We start from the raw sequence: 17,346 nt of genomic DNA, 5'->3' as shown, positions 1-17,346 counted from the left end.
GGCTAGTATCGGGGCCATTATACAGTGTGGGAGCTAATATCGGGGCCATTATACAGTGTGGGAGCTAGTATCGGGGCCATTATACAGTGTGGGAGCTAGTATCGGGGCCATTATAGAGTGTGGGAGCTAATATCGGGGCCATTATAGAGTGTGGGAGCTAATATCGGGGCCATTATAGAGTGTGGGAGCTAATATCGGGGCCATTATACAGTGTGGGAGCTAATATCGGGGCCATTATACAGTGTGGGAGCTAATATCGGGGCCATTATACAGTGTGGGAGCTAATATCGGGGCCATTATACAGTGTGGGGGCTAGTATCGGGGCCATTACACAGTGTGGGGGCTAGTATCGGGGCCATTACACAGTGTGGGAGCTAGTATCGGGGCCATTATACAGTGTGGGAGCTAGTATCGGGGCCATTATAGAGTGTGGGAGCTAATATCGGGGCCATTATACAGTGTGGGAGCTAATATCGGGGCCATTATACAGTGTGGGAGCTAATATCGGGGCCATTATACAGTGTGGGAGCTAGTATCGGGGCCATTATACAGTGTGGGAGCTAATATCGGGGCCATTATACAGTGTGGGGGCTAGTATCGGGGCCATTATACAGTGTGGGAGCTAGTATCGGGGCCATTATACAGTGTGGGAGCTAGTATCGGGGCCATTATAGAGTGTGGGAGCTAATATCGGGGCCATTATACAGTGTGGGAGCTAATATCGGGGCCATTATACAGTGTGGGAGCTAATATCGGGGCCATTATACAGTGTGGGGGCTAATATCGGGGCCATTATACAGTGTGGGGGCTAGTATCGGGGCCATTATACAGTGTGGGAGCTAGTATCGGGGCCATTATAGAGTGTGGGAGCTAATATCGGGGCCATTATACAGTGTGGGAGCTAATATCGGGGCCATTATACAGTGTGGGAGCTAATATCGGGGCCATTATACAGTGTGGGAGCTAATATCGGGGCCATTATACAGTGTGGGGGCTAGTATCGGGGCCATTATACAGTGTGGGAGCTAGTATCGGGGCCATTATACAGTGTGGGGGCTAGTATCGGGGCCATTATACAGTGTGGGAGCTAATATCGGGGCCATTATAGAGTGTGGGAGCTAATATCGGGGTCATTATACAGTGTGGGAGCTAATATCGGGGCCATTATACAGTGTGGGAGCTAATATCGGGGCCATTATACAGTGTGGGAGCTAATATCGGGGCCATTATACAGTGTGGGAGCTAATATCGGGGCCATTATACAGTGTGGGGGCTAGTATCGGGGCCATTATACAGTGTGGGAGCTAGTATCGGGGCCATTATAGAGTGTGGGAGCTAGTATCGGGGCCATTATACAGTGTGGGCGCTAATATCGGGGCCATTATACAGTGTGGGAGCTAATATCGGGGCCATTATACAGTGTGGGAGCTAATATCGGGGCCATTATACAGTGTGGGAGCTAATATCGGGGCCATTATACAGTGTGGGAGCTAATATCGGGGCCATTATACAGTGTGGGAGCTAATATCGGGGCCATTATACAGTGTGGGAGCTAATATCGGGGCCATTATACAGTGTGGGAGCTAATATCGGGGCCATTATACAGTTTTGAGGGTTACTGTGGTGGGCCCTCATTCAGTATGGAGACTCTGAAAGTATAGGGACTACTGTGGGGGCCATTATACATTGTGGAGGACTGTCATGTTCATGGACCAGTAGAAGTGCAATCTAGCACGAAACGTGCGTTGCCCATCACGTCTCTTGTGAATTTTTCTGCACCTGCCGCCATGATATCAGCACTTTTTGCACTGTTGTTACATGTACAAAATTGAAAATGAAAAAGGACTGAATTTCTTCCGAAAGAAGGGCGAGTGCCGACTTTTCTTTCACCTTCTTGTTTGTGCACTTCATTCATATGGAGAGGGAGCGATTCTGTAACAAAAATCTTGTAACACTGGTGAAAATTTCAACCTCGGTGCCTCAACTCTGTATAATGGAGCCCATGCATGGATATGTATTATACTAAATTCTCTATTTTAGGTTATATATTTTATTGTATATTATATCACTATTTCTCAGTGTTCTGCAGGGGCCCAGATCCCGCTGACACATCTGTAGCCATTACACACAGGAGGATTAGGTCTCACTCCTGGAAGCCTCGAGATCAGAAAGTAACAGACCAGGCTTCTATTGTTGGCCACACAATGGTTTGTATTCTGGACTCTTTTTGCTGGATACATGTGTATCAGGAGACCAGATCCGGTCATGCCAATGAGTAATGAACGGCAACTAAACCAAAAGATGAAAAGTGATCACATTCACAAGCCATGGAGAGATGCTGGCCGAGAATGATGGCGGCATTAATTTGTTCAACCAATATCATAAAGGCTCAGTTTTATAGTACAATTTTGTCCTTACTTTGCACAGAGGGTAACTTATGTGGAGAAGTTATTACATAGCTGCAAATTTGCTGGAAGAGTCCAATTTTTTGGGATACAAATACACCAAACATGGTGCTGTACCTGGATAAGGTTGGAAGGGGTCACGTTAATTCCTTGGTTTAGGAGACGTTTGGTCTCCATGCCTGGGCATATTTTTATGCTATAAGGCCCCTATGCCAAGTCTAGAACATGCCCCACTTACTATGATCCTCTTATAATAATGTTTTCTTTAGCAGTGGAGTGTTCGGCGTCCCTCAGGTACCAGTGTCTGCTTGCAGTCGCTGCCTCAGCACCTCCTCTAGCTCCACAGCTTGCAGAATACATGCATATACCTGCAAACCCTTTAGGCTGTGGCACAGGTTAGTCACGTGGCCAATGATCGCCCTATGGAGTGTATTGCAGGTGGGAGGGGGTGGTCACATTGCAATACTCTGGGCGTAACACTTATTTTATTTCCGTGACTAGCTTTACACAACATCGTGCAGGTCACCATGCCACCATTCACAAGGCTGCATTTTAGCAACAGCACAGTGTGATACCTTCCCTCACGTAATCTCCGGTCCTCCCAAGACCTCCTTCTCTCCTCCACACTTATTCACTCCTCACCCAACCGCCTGCAAGCCTTCTCCCGAATATCCCCCATCCTCTGGGATTCTTTGCCCCAACACGTCCAACTATCAACCACATTCAGATCCTTCAGACGGAACCTGAAAACCCACCTCTTCAGGAAAGCCTACAATGACCCCGCTGCCTCCTCACCATCACTGGAGCCACCGCCCCATCACCGGAGCTGCTGCAACCCCCCCCAACCTGCTGTCTCCTTCCCCACCATCCTGTAGAATGTAAACCCAAAAGGGCAGGGTCCTCTCTCCTCTGTATCAGTCTGTGATTGTTAGTTTGTCTACTGTAAGTGATATCTGTAATTTGTATGTAACCCCTTCTCATGTACAGCACCATGGAACCAATGGTACTATAGAAATAAATAGTGGACATCTAGCCTTCATTGCACTTTTGGTTCTTGTTCCATTTGTTTAAAGCCTTCACTTATTTGCATCATGCATGAACCAATTACCTTACAGAAGAGTCTTACTGGTCCCTGTAGATCCCGGTATTTAAGGAGACTTTCAGCCAAGACTGGATTGTTCTCTGATCCTGGACCACCAAGTGCATCTTGTACGTACATTGGCCCAGGGGCCCCGGAGCTTGCATCTGCCAGGCTCACTTTGCACCAACTAGGATGTATACCCGATGGACAGTGGTATTTGGACACTTTCCTATATCCTGGCTGTTAGGACTACAGTGCTCATACCCATGAGTGATGTGCAATCATACCGCCAGCTATTGCATGGCTGCCATGTAAGCTGCTGGTCCAAATATCCTTGGCCGGCCTGACCTGCAGATATTCTGTAGTTTATGACAGGGTAGGACCCAGATCATCATGATCATACATGGACTATTTATAGCCGGTTTCCATCCTAAGCTTACGGTCCGACACTGAAAACCTTACAACGAGCCATTCCCACCGGCCACATATAAAGATGAAAGCTCAGACTGACCAGGAACGGGAAACAGTCCACATTCCAGAGCGCTGATACATCTCACGGGGTCTCTCTACAGAAAGTTTCCTTTACCAAGTAGGGGAAAGATTCTATAAGGACAAGTAATGGACAGAATACATATCTCAGCAGTCAAGATTGATGGCGTGACCTGAAGGGTTCCCGCCAACTCCCAAATATGTCTGACTCATGTAAGAGCAGAGCAGCAGGGAACACATCTGACCACCACACTCCATTTATTCCCTGTGGAGGTACCAAGCACCTGCTCAGATTTTTCCAACAGCCTCAGAAAAAGAGCAACTGCGGCAAAAAAAAGGTTTCTGGTTCCGTTGATCAAAAGGAACTTGAAACTGCAGTCTGAACCTAGTCCAAAACACATGGGGGGGGGTCATACATCAAAACTGGTGGTGGAAAAAAGTCAAGTTCATTGCAACCAACTGAAATACCTTGGAAAGAAGATTCCTTTTTCACCAATAAACTACGTTTCGCAATCGAAAACTGAAACCCCGGTGGGTGATTGATTGCCGCTACCCTGCAGACACGTACCACATTCAGCACAGAGTCCGTCTGCTTTATGTCAGACTGGTAGAGAAAGGAAATGGTGTTTGGGCTGAAGAGCGGCACTCGCACAAATAAAACCGCCACATCGGCTGAGTTGGAAAGCAATTTGAAACTTTTTTTTTATTTACAACTGTCACAGTGACATAATAGTTTTGGAAAAACAAAAGCTAGCATCTCCCTGAGCCTTAAAAATTACAGAAATATATACTTATATATAACTATTATACAACAGAGTTTACTCGAGTGCTTTTTGTTCGCAGACACTTGTAACAAATGGAAATATACAATACTCTCAAAGAGGAAAAACAAAGACAAATGCAAAGTAATTCCTTCCACAGGTTTTTTTGTCTCCCCACCCAGCAATCAATAGGGCTTGTAATGGATGCCAATGCACGATAGAAATCGTGAGGTCTCAGTGGATTGTCACTATGTATCTACTGGAATGCCACCAATCAATGACGTTCGTTGTGGTTTAGACATCTGCTGCCCCCATCGGTGATGCTTGGTAACACTGGCACCCATAACCTAATACCCATTTGTGAACCCTGACACATACACCATGACCTGGAGGAGATTTTGGCAGATGACAGATAACCACAGGGTATTTTAAACGTGCAACTTGCAAGATATACATATGAGACTCTTAATATTTGGACAGATTAAAAACAGTAATTATTGCTGTATTGTCATTCGGAAATAGGAACGAGTCTACAAAGACGAAGCATCCAGTAATGTGTGATGGTGTAGGCAAGCTCTGCATAGCCACCAGCATATTACACTGAGGTATTTACTCAATTCAATGGATAGGAAAGGCTTGAAGACCATATGAATATCTGGTGAAGTCAAGCTCAATGATGAGTCTCAAGAAGGTATTGGGAAAGTGAAGTTTACTGAAAGATGGAGGTTTACTTTTAGAGCGGTCACCATCTAGACTCATCCCAAGAAATCAATAGTCTCAAGGGCACAAATTAGTAAACCAACACCTTTCCAACACATGGTTGACTTAACATGGATCATCAGGACACTTTAAAATGTGCCCATTTTCCATTTAGGCTAGACCCTTAAATGCATCTTTTCCGAAGTTGGAGTCTCTCAAACCCTCGAAAACGTTGGCAAATTGTTGATCCATCAGCTAATGCTTTTCTTCATAACCTACAACCACCTTTAGTGACAGACCAGGTCAAGACAGCCAAACGTGCCTAAGATATTAATTCCAATGACTTGTGAGGACATCTGAGCACATAGGACAACACAGTAAAGCACACAATGTCCACTGCATCCAGAAAGGAAGCACATTGTTTGTTTCTTTCCATACCAGAGAACTCTACATACTTGTCTACAATGTTGACTTTGTGGTGGAACCGTACAAAGTTTTACTGTAAGCCAAGAAACACAACATTTCAGTACAGGACAAATACATGACACTATTGCTTCCCTGTACACAACTGAACACTGGAATTAATACTATAGAGACAGATTCCACTTTTTGATCCAATTACAAATAGTTACGACACATCAATGACATTTAGAAAGTTGTCGAGTGAAGCCAAGGTGTACACCGACAGTTCACGAGAAGATGACTGCTTGGCATGGATTATAACGACAACGGTTACCAGAATTGCATCAACTAAGACTCCAGTTGGTGGACAACATGACATAACATTCACATGGAAAAGTGATGGGTTGACATTTTTTTTGCAGACAAGGCTGTTTATTAATGGTCGTTGAGTCTGTGCCTCTGTCCAAAGAATTCCTTTTTGCGTTAATCTAGGATTATATCACTGCATCTAGCCTTAGAAAAACCTCATATCATATTCTAATGATTGAAAAAAAAAAAAAAGCAAACACTTCTTCCAAGACTTCGGGGCTTTTTATCACAACGAAGGCCAGATTAATCCATCGAGAGGAAAAAAAAAGGAAAAAAAAAACAATAGACTCATCACAGGTGCATCTTGGAATTTGTCATAGTTCGCCAAATCCTTCCTAACGGATTCATAGCTGGCCCGTTGTTGGGCAACTTTTCATCCAAAACGACAAGGGTCGTCACAGGTTTACTGCTCCTTGTTGTCTTTCTGTGTATCGCAGTTTGATTCCTTTTCTTCTTCCACCAGGAATTCTTCTGGAGGCCATCTGAGTTCTCCACTCTCCACATCTCCCTCTGTGGGCTCCACCACAATGGAGGGAAGCCGATCCTTCAACTTGCAGCATCGTTCAAAGTCTGAAGGGTCTGGGAAGATCTAAAAAAAGGAGAAAAACAGGAAAGAGTCAAGTCAGGAAAAAAAAATAATGTCAGCAAGACCCAAGTAAAAGGCATAAAGAAAAACATTGAAAATGGTCAACACGATTTCTACAATACTTAAACCAAAAAGTAGTAGGGTAGATGGCAAACTGTCATAGAAGAACTCCAAGGAAGGAAAGAAGGCTGTTCTGGTTATGTTCTGCAACCTATGACTACCAGTTGGAGATGAAGAATCAATTTCACACAAAACATTACTCTACAGAGGCAAACACCAGGCTAGCAACTAGTGTCTTGGCACAGGGGTAGAATATTAGTGGTGAAACCAGTACTAGCTTTCACATTTTTAAAGCTTTAATTTGGTAACTCAGGAGCAAACTACATCTAGTTATTTATCTCTAGACCTAGATAGACCACAAAGATGACTAACGACTTACTAGATTGAAGATGTGATCAAGCACGGTATTTAAAGGCCTCCATGCACTGTAGACTAAAGTTGCCAAACCAGCCAATATCTGCAGTGTCTGCCTAAAGAGCGAGGTCTATGGTGCCCTCATGAAAGAAGACGTTGGTGAAGAGAAGGATCTGATCTGCTGAACTTCCAACAGCCTATCCTTTTGTTATTCCAGGAGATCAGATTTTTCTGGTAGTGTTTTGAGGAAGACAGGAGCCTGGCAGCAGCTCTGAGAACATAGGAGCGTTTGGCCGAGCGTTTCTGTTCATGGAGGAGTCAGGAGAGATGGCTGTGCCAAAATCATTCGTCCACCAGGCATCTAATGTGTATGGGGGCCTTTCCCTCTGAATGGAAGGCATATAGTCAACTCCACAAAAGGCAGCCATTCACATTAGATTGTAGACAAACCTGCTAAGTTGTGTGCAACTGTCCAACCCTTGAGTTTGGGCAAGAGTTGGAAAAAAGTTGTCAGCCAACATATCCCATTTTGTTCCATCATTATATTCACAGCAGCAAGAGACTGACTGCAGCTTATTCCTCCCACCATCAAAAACACAAATGCATGCTCTGCCCAGTGTGAACATCAGTACATCTTCTCCACACCTGATTTTAAGAGAAGCGTCCAGACATCCCCCCCATTAGCACAAAATGGCAAAAAAGGAGTTGTGATGCTCTATTAGGACAGGTCATCAATATCAGATTGGCAGGGGTCCAGTAGTAAATCCCGTCAGATGCCCCTATCCATCTCATTGGAGACTCACAAGACTGGATAACCCCTTTAACTTCTACTACAAAAAAAAAAAACCCTACATTACAGCATATGTGCATCCTCTCTAATTCAGAGGATATTCAAGAGTTAATGACCTTTATGACAGTAACATTCTGCAAAGCTAAAGATGGCAGTTTTTAATTCCATTGCAATCTCTGCAGATTCTCTCTGCCCACAGACTGCTTAATTTTTTTTAAGTTACAGTCTCTTGCATGGGGGGGGGGGGGGTTAACAAAACTTTGCAAACTTTGCAAAACTTTTTCATCTATAGGTTTCACTTTTTGTGTTCTGCTCGACAAAGTTAAGTCTATAAGCCGTGTTTTTCATGTATACCAAACCATTCTGTCTTCAGGGCTTTGTGTCCTTGTTTTAGGATTAGGACTTGTCAACACGCGGCTCAAATAGAAGATTAGCCCAGAATATGAAGGATGTGATTACTAATGAATGAGCAGCCCTAGGTGGCTCCAGTCACTGATGGGAGTTTCTAGATGTTCATGACCAATAACCCCAGCAGCAGAGCCCACAACTAGGGATCACACCTTTAATGATATGCTCCTCTTCTAGGCATGCTCCCCTATTTCAGGGAAAATCAACAATACCATAAATTACCTCCAATGACAAGAATCATCCTGCAAAATGGACCCCAGGGGTCAAGATTAGGCAAACATGGATCAAAAACTTTTTTTATGGGGGGGGGGGGGGGGGGGATAAATCTAAAAGTGAGAAATTTGCAAAAGTTAATGTCAGGAGGCATGCAGTATAATTGCATGTATACGATGTGCCAGATGTGGCCCTATAATAAAGCCTTTGCTTTTGTGCCTTCACTTTTTCCAAAACCCACACTTTTATTTTTCGTCAGCCATACGTGTAGTTACGGGGGCTTGTTTATTGCAGGACGAGCTGTAGGTCTGAGTAACAGTTAAAACAAAACAGGAGAGAAGAAAAAAAAAAAAAAAATCTAAGATCGGTAAAAAGAAACACAAAACCGTCATTCGGCCTCGTTTTTTTGTAGTGTTCATTGGTCAGTGAGAAGTACCCAACCGGACTCTCCAGGTCTCTACAATTACAGAGATGCTAAACTGGGTTTTGTTATTTTAGTGATTAAAAAAAAAAAAATAAATTCATGTGTAAAAAAAAAAAAAAAAAAAAAAAAAAAAACCACACACTCACACACTCACACACTCACACACTCACACACTCACACACTCACACACTCACACACTCACACACTCACACACTCACACACTCACACACTCACACACTCACACACTCACACACTCACACACTCACACACTCACACACTCACACACGATCGCAGCCTCCTAGGACGTCTGCCATTGGGTTGCACAGGAATATAAGATGGTAGCAACAGGGGCCTACATCAGACCCCCAGCTGGCATGATAACCCAACAGCAACTTGTGACTGCACCACAGGGAAGCCTAATGGGCACCAGATCTACTGTGCTGTCAATTATTTAAGGCCTTAAACAGCAGCAATCTGAGCTGGCTAGTGCCGCAGCCATTACAGGCAGAGTCTGGCTGCATAACACCAATATTGTAGTCATGCCAAACTTGTTGCCATGGGTAACAACTGATTTTCATTTGCACCCATCATGCGTCACCTCTCATTATTCTGAGCCCTTGTGGAAAATGAAAGCAGCAACCTCATTGGTTGCCATGGGCAACTACTTCACTTCTCCCCTCCATTGCGCATTTCTATAGAATTTACATTTAATGTCTCCACATTAACAGAAGAGGAGACCAGGTCAATGTTAGTAGAGTCAGGCCTGTAATGTTTTGCTGTCAGACCATAAGGGCAGTTTGCCCATCGAATGTGGTTAGATGGCGGCGAAATTGTGACAGAAAAACTTTACAAGCTGCCGAAGTGCAGGACCGGATATTAGGCCCCTCTGATTGTAACCACATTTCCATTCACTGACACCAAGCAGAGATTTGGAAATGGTAAAGACGTGAAATTAAGGAGCACATCAGAGATGTGTGTTCACTATAGGGCATTACTTTTGGATATTCCCATGTATCCGGGCCTCCATGCTGCCAGGCATGCTGACAGTTTCCAGCTTTCGATGGAGGACGTGGGACCTACAAATATTAAAACTGGTGCAAGAATTTGTCCCGTTCTGAGGCAAAAATAAAAAAATGGCGCAGACTGGGTCCCAAGTGACGCCACATTGGGGGATTAATGGCTTCACACATCCTGCATAGTAGTATACCAGTCAGGGTGTATGGCGCAGGCCCAGAATCACGTTATATAGCCGGCATCCACCGCCATATGCAGCTGTTTGCCAGTGGCTCGGCACTCTACTGGGCCATCGCCATCAGTATACAGACCGTGGTCGCTGATGCACAATGGCACCCTCCCTTCACATTCCTGTTTGCCGATGGACTGCCATGGCCGCCAGGAGCCTATTGAAGGCCCCCAATAGCAGCCATCTGTCAATTTTACTATATACTGCAAAATACACGTATCCATACAAATACAAGAGATCAATCAGATGTGTACCTCGAAGTAGTACCAATGAAAAGCTCAAGTCACCACAGAGTCCAATAGGGGCCAAGAAGGGGACAAGTTTACACATTTAACATCCCTACCCACAATAGCGAAGCTATAGTAGACTCTTACACCTCCAGTATACAGATTATGTGCCGCCAGATGGTCCCACAGCGAGACACCATATTCACCCCCTATTCTAGCTAATATCTCTGCAATATGGCAGGTGAACGGTCAATGCAAAAAGGCAGCACAGAATAGACAACATCTATAGACGCTGTACTGCAGCTCTACACAGCACATGTGTAACACCGCCATGCAGTGCCGAAAGAGCTGCAATTAAATGTAACGCTCAATAGAATTGAGGAGACCGGCTTCCCCAACTGCAACAATTAAACATGCATTCGCCTTTAAGAAGCTGCAGCGGGTCACAACAGGCAATAGAGTTCAGAATGAAACACGTCAGAATGGCGCGCTACGCTCGTGCCGGATTCTTCGAAGTCTGCTTGGCTCCAGGCCTTTCATGCACAAGTGAGCGATCCTCATTAACACGAGCAATGAACGCAGAGGCGGCGGACTCATTCATAATAACCTCAGTTTCTAGAAACCACTCCAGAATAAGGCCGCTCAGTAACCGGCAGAGGACGAATGCAAACATCGCATCAGATTAAGACCGTACTTTTTTTTAAGCTATAAAAGTTAAGGAAAATTTTACATAACTGTACAAAAAATATGAGAAAGGAAATCTGTATTTTGAGGAATGACTGAGGGTGGGCACAAGTTACACCCCCTTATCCTAGTCTTCAGACCTAGCAGAAATACTAGAGTTTCTAGTAAAAACATCCCCAATTTGGCCAAGACTAGAGCAGCTGCCAGGTATCTGGTACCCGTTATCTCAAATTCCACTGACCATGAATCCCCCACTGTGTCCCAGGTGACTTCAAGCCTAGCTAGGACCCATCTCCTTACACCATGGCGACAACCTGCCCTGGAACGGCACATGCCCTACCAGCCCCCTCTACCTGCAGCTCTACCTTTCAATACTATCCCCGTGGCAGCTGATCATTCAACCTGGGAAAGGAACCCAAGTTCCAGCCAACGAGTAGTATCATGGAATATATGCATTATGTATATTTGCCAGTCCAGGTCTGGAAAAGCTGGGTGTCAATCCACATTGAAGCAGGAAATACATCATCCATGATTAGATATTATCCGCTTCCAGAAACTGCAACTAATGGAAGCAAAACAGGAACCTTCATCCAACTATCCAAAACTCCTGAATGGTAAACCTGCTAATAGATACTATGAGAAAAGGGAAACCAACCCTTGTACATTCTAGGGCTGACTCATACTAGCACCTAGCTTTTCCATTTACACATCTTGAAAATACAAATCCACTGCAATTCTCAAAAGTTCACCCAGCTTTCCCAGTCTCCAGATCAGTCATAACTGGGTAATCTGGAAAATAACCAAAAATGGCAACAATTAGTTACCACAAATTTATCATTTTGGACACCAGACCAGCTGCGTCATTGGTCATCTTCCAAAAACTCAAGAAAAGTTTAGCTTGCCAAAAGACAGCCTACCGAAATATCCAGAGGCAGAATTTTCCTTAGAACGTACCTGATAAGAATCTTTGCGAGGGCTTAAGCCGATTTCGTCCATGGGTTGAGTGTTCATTATAACCTCAGTCATTTCAGCTGATCTCAAGTAATCAGTGCTGCAAGAGGAAAAAAAAAAATAATTAAGATCCTCATCCTCCACTATAATTATGCTGTAACAAAACATTTCAAGACAGTGCGGTCTAAGACAAGTCACCAAAATGTCACAAGAATATAAAAAAAATATGAAAAATTGTCCTGTTATAAATAAAAATCCAGAAAAATCCCACCACAATGTTAAGTCTTGATTGCAATTTGTGCTGCCGTTAATCACAGTGCTGCCGCTCTCCACATGTACATTACCCAAATCTACCACAATCTGGGAAAAAAAGAAGATCTAAAATAAAAGCCATATCTGCTCCTCCCATCCATTCCCTTGTTCATGGTACAACTCTGGATCAAGAGGTAGGTACGTCAACCTATTTCTAAGATCAGTAATGAAATGCCACCATTTGTTCCAGTGCAAAGGTGATTATCCAAGTTGTTGGACCCTGGTGGGTAATGCAGAGAGAAAGCAGAGTTTTGTCTCAGCAGGGGAATCCATTATGTTTTGATCCCAGTAGATGAGTATGGTAGCTCTAGTATGAATGTAGAAGTCAGGGACAGCTGGTGATGCACTTGCTCATGTTAGACCTGCCAAACCATCTTCTACACAAATGTATTCCACTAAGACCCCAATAGTCATGACAGTAAAATGGTGGACAACAATGTGTACCATATACACTCCTCCAGCGATGCATCTTATAAAGTGAAACACACCATCAAGACAGGTTTAGTACAGCGATGCAATGGGAACACTGGAGGTGAAGACCCTGTAGTTCGCAGAGGTTCTATAGGTCTCCCATGGACAGATTGAAGGTCATTTGGATAATTGGTAGCATTATCTAAAACATAAAAGTTTTTCCTTGCAGAGTATACTTCTAATATACCAGGAGGTTCCCAAAAATAATATACGGTTTGTTGTTGGCATCTGCAGAATTGCTTAAGTGACTTCTCATCAATATGTTCTAGAACTAGAACTTTCTGGAGAGATTTTAGGAACTTCCATTAGCCTATACATGACATGGCCAGAAAGGGGGTGGGAAATGTAAGATTATCGACTGATCTTGACATGTAATCCCATAGATTCATTCAATAGTCTATTCTGCCATCCACTTGAGTTTGCATTAATTGGGTAACCAAGAGGAAGTTTTAATTCTTAACTGACCACGATCATTACTTTATATCACATCAGCAGGGGCCAAGAGTCTCCAGACACATTTACCCCAGCTGCTCTCCTAATAATGGACCTGTGCTATTATAAGTCTATGGCTTCCAGTCCCTTTAAGGTGTTTACTTGCAGCAGAAATGTCAAATATCTCATTTGTTCATTCAGTCACGAGAAGTCAGCAACACGCTGCAGAACACCCACAGTCCGCCATTCATCAGACCCAGAACAATAGGCTCCAAGGTAAGAGACTGGAAATACTGCACAACCCCACACCTTAACCAAACAGCCAAAATAGGGCACAAAAGTTCAAGAATGGCATCTCACGGCAGATCGCCCCAAAAACAAAGCCTTAGTCAAGGACAAGATTTTTTAAAGGGGCCAAGGAAAAAGTGCAAAGAAGAAGAACAGGAAAAGAACAGAAGAGCCAAGGATGTACACATCAATAGAGGCACGTACTATGGTCCATACACACTGGACTGACCCTACAGGATGGCTGTATCGTCCATCCATACACTGGACTGACCCTACAAGATGGCTGTATCGTCCATCCATACACTGGACTGACCCTACAGGATGGCTGTATCGTCCATCCATACACTGGACTGACCCTACAGCAGGGTTCCCCAACTCCAGTCCTCAAGGCTCACCAACAGGTCATGTTTTCAAGATTTCCTTAGTATTGCCCAGGTGATAATTGCTTCACCTGTGCAATACAAAGGAAATCCTGAAAACATGACCTGTTGGTGGGCCTTGAGGACTGGAGTTGGGGAACACTGCCCTACAGGATGGCTGTATCATCCATCCATACACTGGACTGACCCTACAGGATGGCTGTATCGTCCATCCATGCACTGGACTGACCCTACAGGATGGCTGTATCGTCCATCCATGCACTGGATTGACCCTACAGGATGGCTGTATCGTCCATCCATGCACTGGACTGACCCTACAGGATGGCTGTATCGTCCATCCATGCACTGGACTGACCCTACAGGATGGCTGTATCGTCCATCCATGCACTGGACTGACCCTACAGGATGGCTGTATCGTCCATCCATGCACTGGACTGACCCTACAGGATGGCTGTATCGTCCATCCATGCACTGGACTGACCCTACAGGATGGCTGTATCGTCCATCCATACACTGGACTGACCCTATAAACTGGTATATGATCCATACACTGGACTAACCCTACAGAACTGCACTATGGTCCATTCACATACAGGGCTGACCCTACAGAATTGCCATATGGTCTGCATATACAAAGACCAGGAATGGACAGACAGAAGGCAGTCCCTGTGCAAAAATATATGGGCCCTTTGAAGTCCAGTAACTCAATGCCCAGTTCCACTTGCTTTGGAGCTAGAATAGGGCCTTTCACCCCATGGATCCCTGTACGGCTTCACAGGTTGCCCCAATGACATATCCGCGCCTGGATTAGACATTGGAGATAGATCTATAGATAGATATTTCTGCACAGTGCGATAATCGGGACCTTGTTACTCCAGGGTTTATCACAAACAGATGAGCAATTTCTTTTGAGTAGAATATGCCGGTTGTAGTGACTGTACAGCTGACCGTAATTGCTGCCCACACATTTATATCCAGATCTGTACCCTGAGATCTCACTTAATGATTCATTGTGTCCATAAAAATACATTTTAATAAAGTCACAACCGATGTCCAGAACCCAGTTACAAAAATATAGCGATCCTATGCAAGGTAACAGTCTTCCAAAGTGGAGCAGTGTCCCCCACGGGCTGTAAGACCACCTTACAAAAAGGAGAAGTCCAGCAAGAAAAATTATCCACTATCAAGAGCTCCCACTGCAGAGACATCCGGCCATCAGATGTTCTTGTTGTGGAAATTAGTCACAGGCCATCACAATCAGTAGTAGACCACCCCTTTAAGGGCGAGCAAGCAGATTTGCTATAGAAGTTTCTGTAATTTTTCCATTTCAATTGATCCATTTGCTGCTGGCAAATCAAGCCCATTCAGACGGCAATTTCTGCAGCACATTCTCCACTTGTGAATATCCCTTTAAATATTCCGATCCTGATGATGGCGAGCAGGAGAATTGGGGGAAGGATTATATGAGGCATCTCCAGGAAACCGATAAGCAGCAATTTCTCAATGAACATGAGCCCATCACGGTGATTCATCATGGCCGAGCGTGAATGAGGAGGCTCGTAGTGACAAGAACAGAACATTCCCATTCACACTACCGATCGCACAGACAACGACATCAGCTGCATGGAACCCATGTGAAACCATGTCATCATGTATGACGGGACACAGGGGATTAAACATACGACATGCTAAGAATTACATACTGGAGCCAGGGCAGATACTGGATCACCACATCTGTATAGCATCAGCATCTGGCCACAATCACTCGCCCACGGAGAAGATCCAGCCTGCCACTGCCTCCCCAGTCACATTGGGCACTTGGCATTAAAGATCAATGGGGCAGGTCATCAGTCAGCACAAAGAATTCATGGTGTCTGCAAAGTTCACCAGTATTTATCCAAACCCATGTAACACCCCCTGGTCTACCACCACAGATGTTGCAGAGGAACACCATGGGGTAAACATGGCAATCTACCATGGTACGTGCAAAACAGCAAATTCAGCCCCCCCGCTACAGCACACTAAGCTATGCCAAATGCGCAAACTAATGCAATTACTGTGGATCAGTGCAAGCTTATGGCAGTCATAAGAGTGTAATATCTTCCATCCTGCCCATGCCTCACTAAAGACTTCCTGTTATTCACTAATACAAAACCCAAGAAGCTGACACTACCCATCTCCTCCTAAAGCAACTACCAGCAACTCCGCCACTTTACTACAGTATGTCCAGTCTTTCCTTCCAGATACCCCCAGTCTCACCCACCTTCCAGGTATCCCTTTACCTTCTTGCAAGCCTACCCCTCCGAATAACCCTCCCTCACTCTACTACAGCCTGCCCATCAAAGTACACCCCCTCCTCAGCCAGGTATACCCTCATTTGCTACCTCAACTTGCCCCTACAGGTAGCCACCCCCCTTCTATCTCAATGTGCACCTTCAGGTACCCCTCTCCCTACCAGAGCCTGCTCATTTAAGTCCTGTAACTCCAACCCTCCCTAGCCCAGTCCACCCCTCCTGATGCCCCATCTCTTCCGCTTAGGTACACCAACCCTCTAAGGCATGTCATGTCCCTTTAAGTGCCCCCCTCCCCAATCTGCCCACTCTAGGTACCCCCTAACTTCCCTCCTCTGCCTGCCACTCCAGGTACCCTTTTCTCCCATCCCAATAAGCCCCCCTATTAACCAACACCCCCCCCTCTCTAGGCTCCATCTGTCACTACTTCAGCCTGCCTCTTTAAGAATCACCAACCCCCCCAATCTGCCCCCTCTAGGTACCCCCTTATCTTCCATCAGTCTGCCCCTCCAGGTCCCTCTGTCACTACTTCAGCCTGCCTCTGAGTGACACCTATCCTCCAATCAGCTTCTCTAGATACCCCCCAAATCGGCCCCCTCCAGGTGCCCCCTAACTTCCCTCCCCAGTCTCCCCCTCCAGGGGACCCTTCTCTCCAATCCCAAGAAGCCCCCTAGAAACGTCCCCCCCTCCCCCTGTCTCCCCAGCGGATCCAAACAATTCATTCCATTAACTTCATTAAAAGAAGCAATGTAACAAAGCCGAGATTAACCCCTTACATCCCCAGTGTCAGTGTCACCAGGCAGCGAAGTTCATCAAAGAGCTGTGGAGTAAAGTGTCCTCCATCCAGAAGACAGTGCCCAGCTGCAGCCCCCCCAGCCACGCAACGCATGCAGCGCGCGCCCCCAGCCACACAACGCATGCAGCGCGCGCCCCCAGCCACACAACGCATGCAGCGCGCGCCCCCCCAGCCACGCAATGCATGCAGCGCGCGCCCCCCCAGCCACGCAATGCATGCAGCGCGCGCCC

The 17,346-nt window shown here is 45.3% G+C and overlaps 1 protein-coding gene across 2 annotated transcripts in view; it reads right to left on the bottom strand.

Moving 5' to 3' along the window:
• Positions 1–4,648: 4,648 nt before the first annotated feature.
• LBH (LBH regulator of WNT signaling pathway) overlaps positions 4,649–17,346 on the bottom strand; it is a 53,993-nt gene continuing 41,295 nt past the window's right edge. For both annotated transcript variants that reach the window (XM_073556358.1, XM_073556357.1), the window contains exons 2-3: positions 12,150–12,246; positions 4,649–6,795 (exon numbers count right to left, since the gene is read on the bottom strand). In XM_073556358.1, the coding sequence (XP_073412459.1) occupies positions 6,610–6,795; positions 12,150–12,221 (258 nt within the window). In that variant the 5' untranslated portion in view covers positions 12,222–12,246 and the 3' untranslated portion in view covers positions 4,649–6,609. The remainder of the gene's footprint in view (positions 6,796–12,149; positions 12,247–17,346) is intronic.

This window comes from Dendrobates tinctorius, unplaced genomic scaffold (assembly GCF_039654945.1).
Source record: "Dendrobates tinctorius isolate UK_male_01 unplaced genomic scaffold, ASM3965494v1 ptg000232l, whole genome shotgun sequence".
Classification (NCBI taxonomy): domain Eukaryota; kingdom Metazoa; phylum Chordata; class Amphibia; order Anura; family Dendrobatidae; genus Dendrobates; species Dendrobates tinctorius.
The sequence above is the reverse complement of the archived record's forward strand: the minus strand, read 5'-3'. Positions and strand labels throughout refer to the sequence as shown.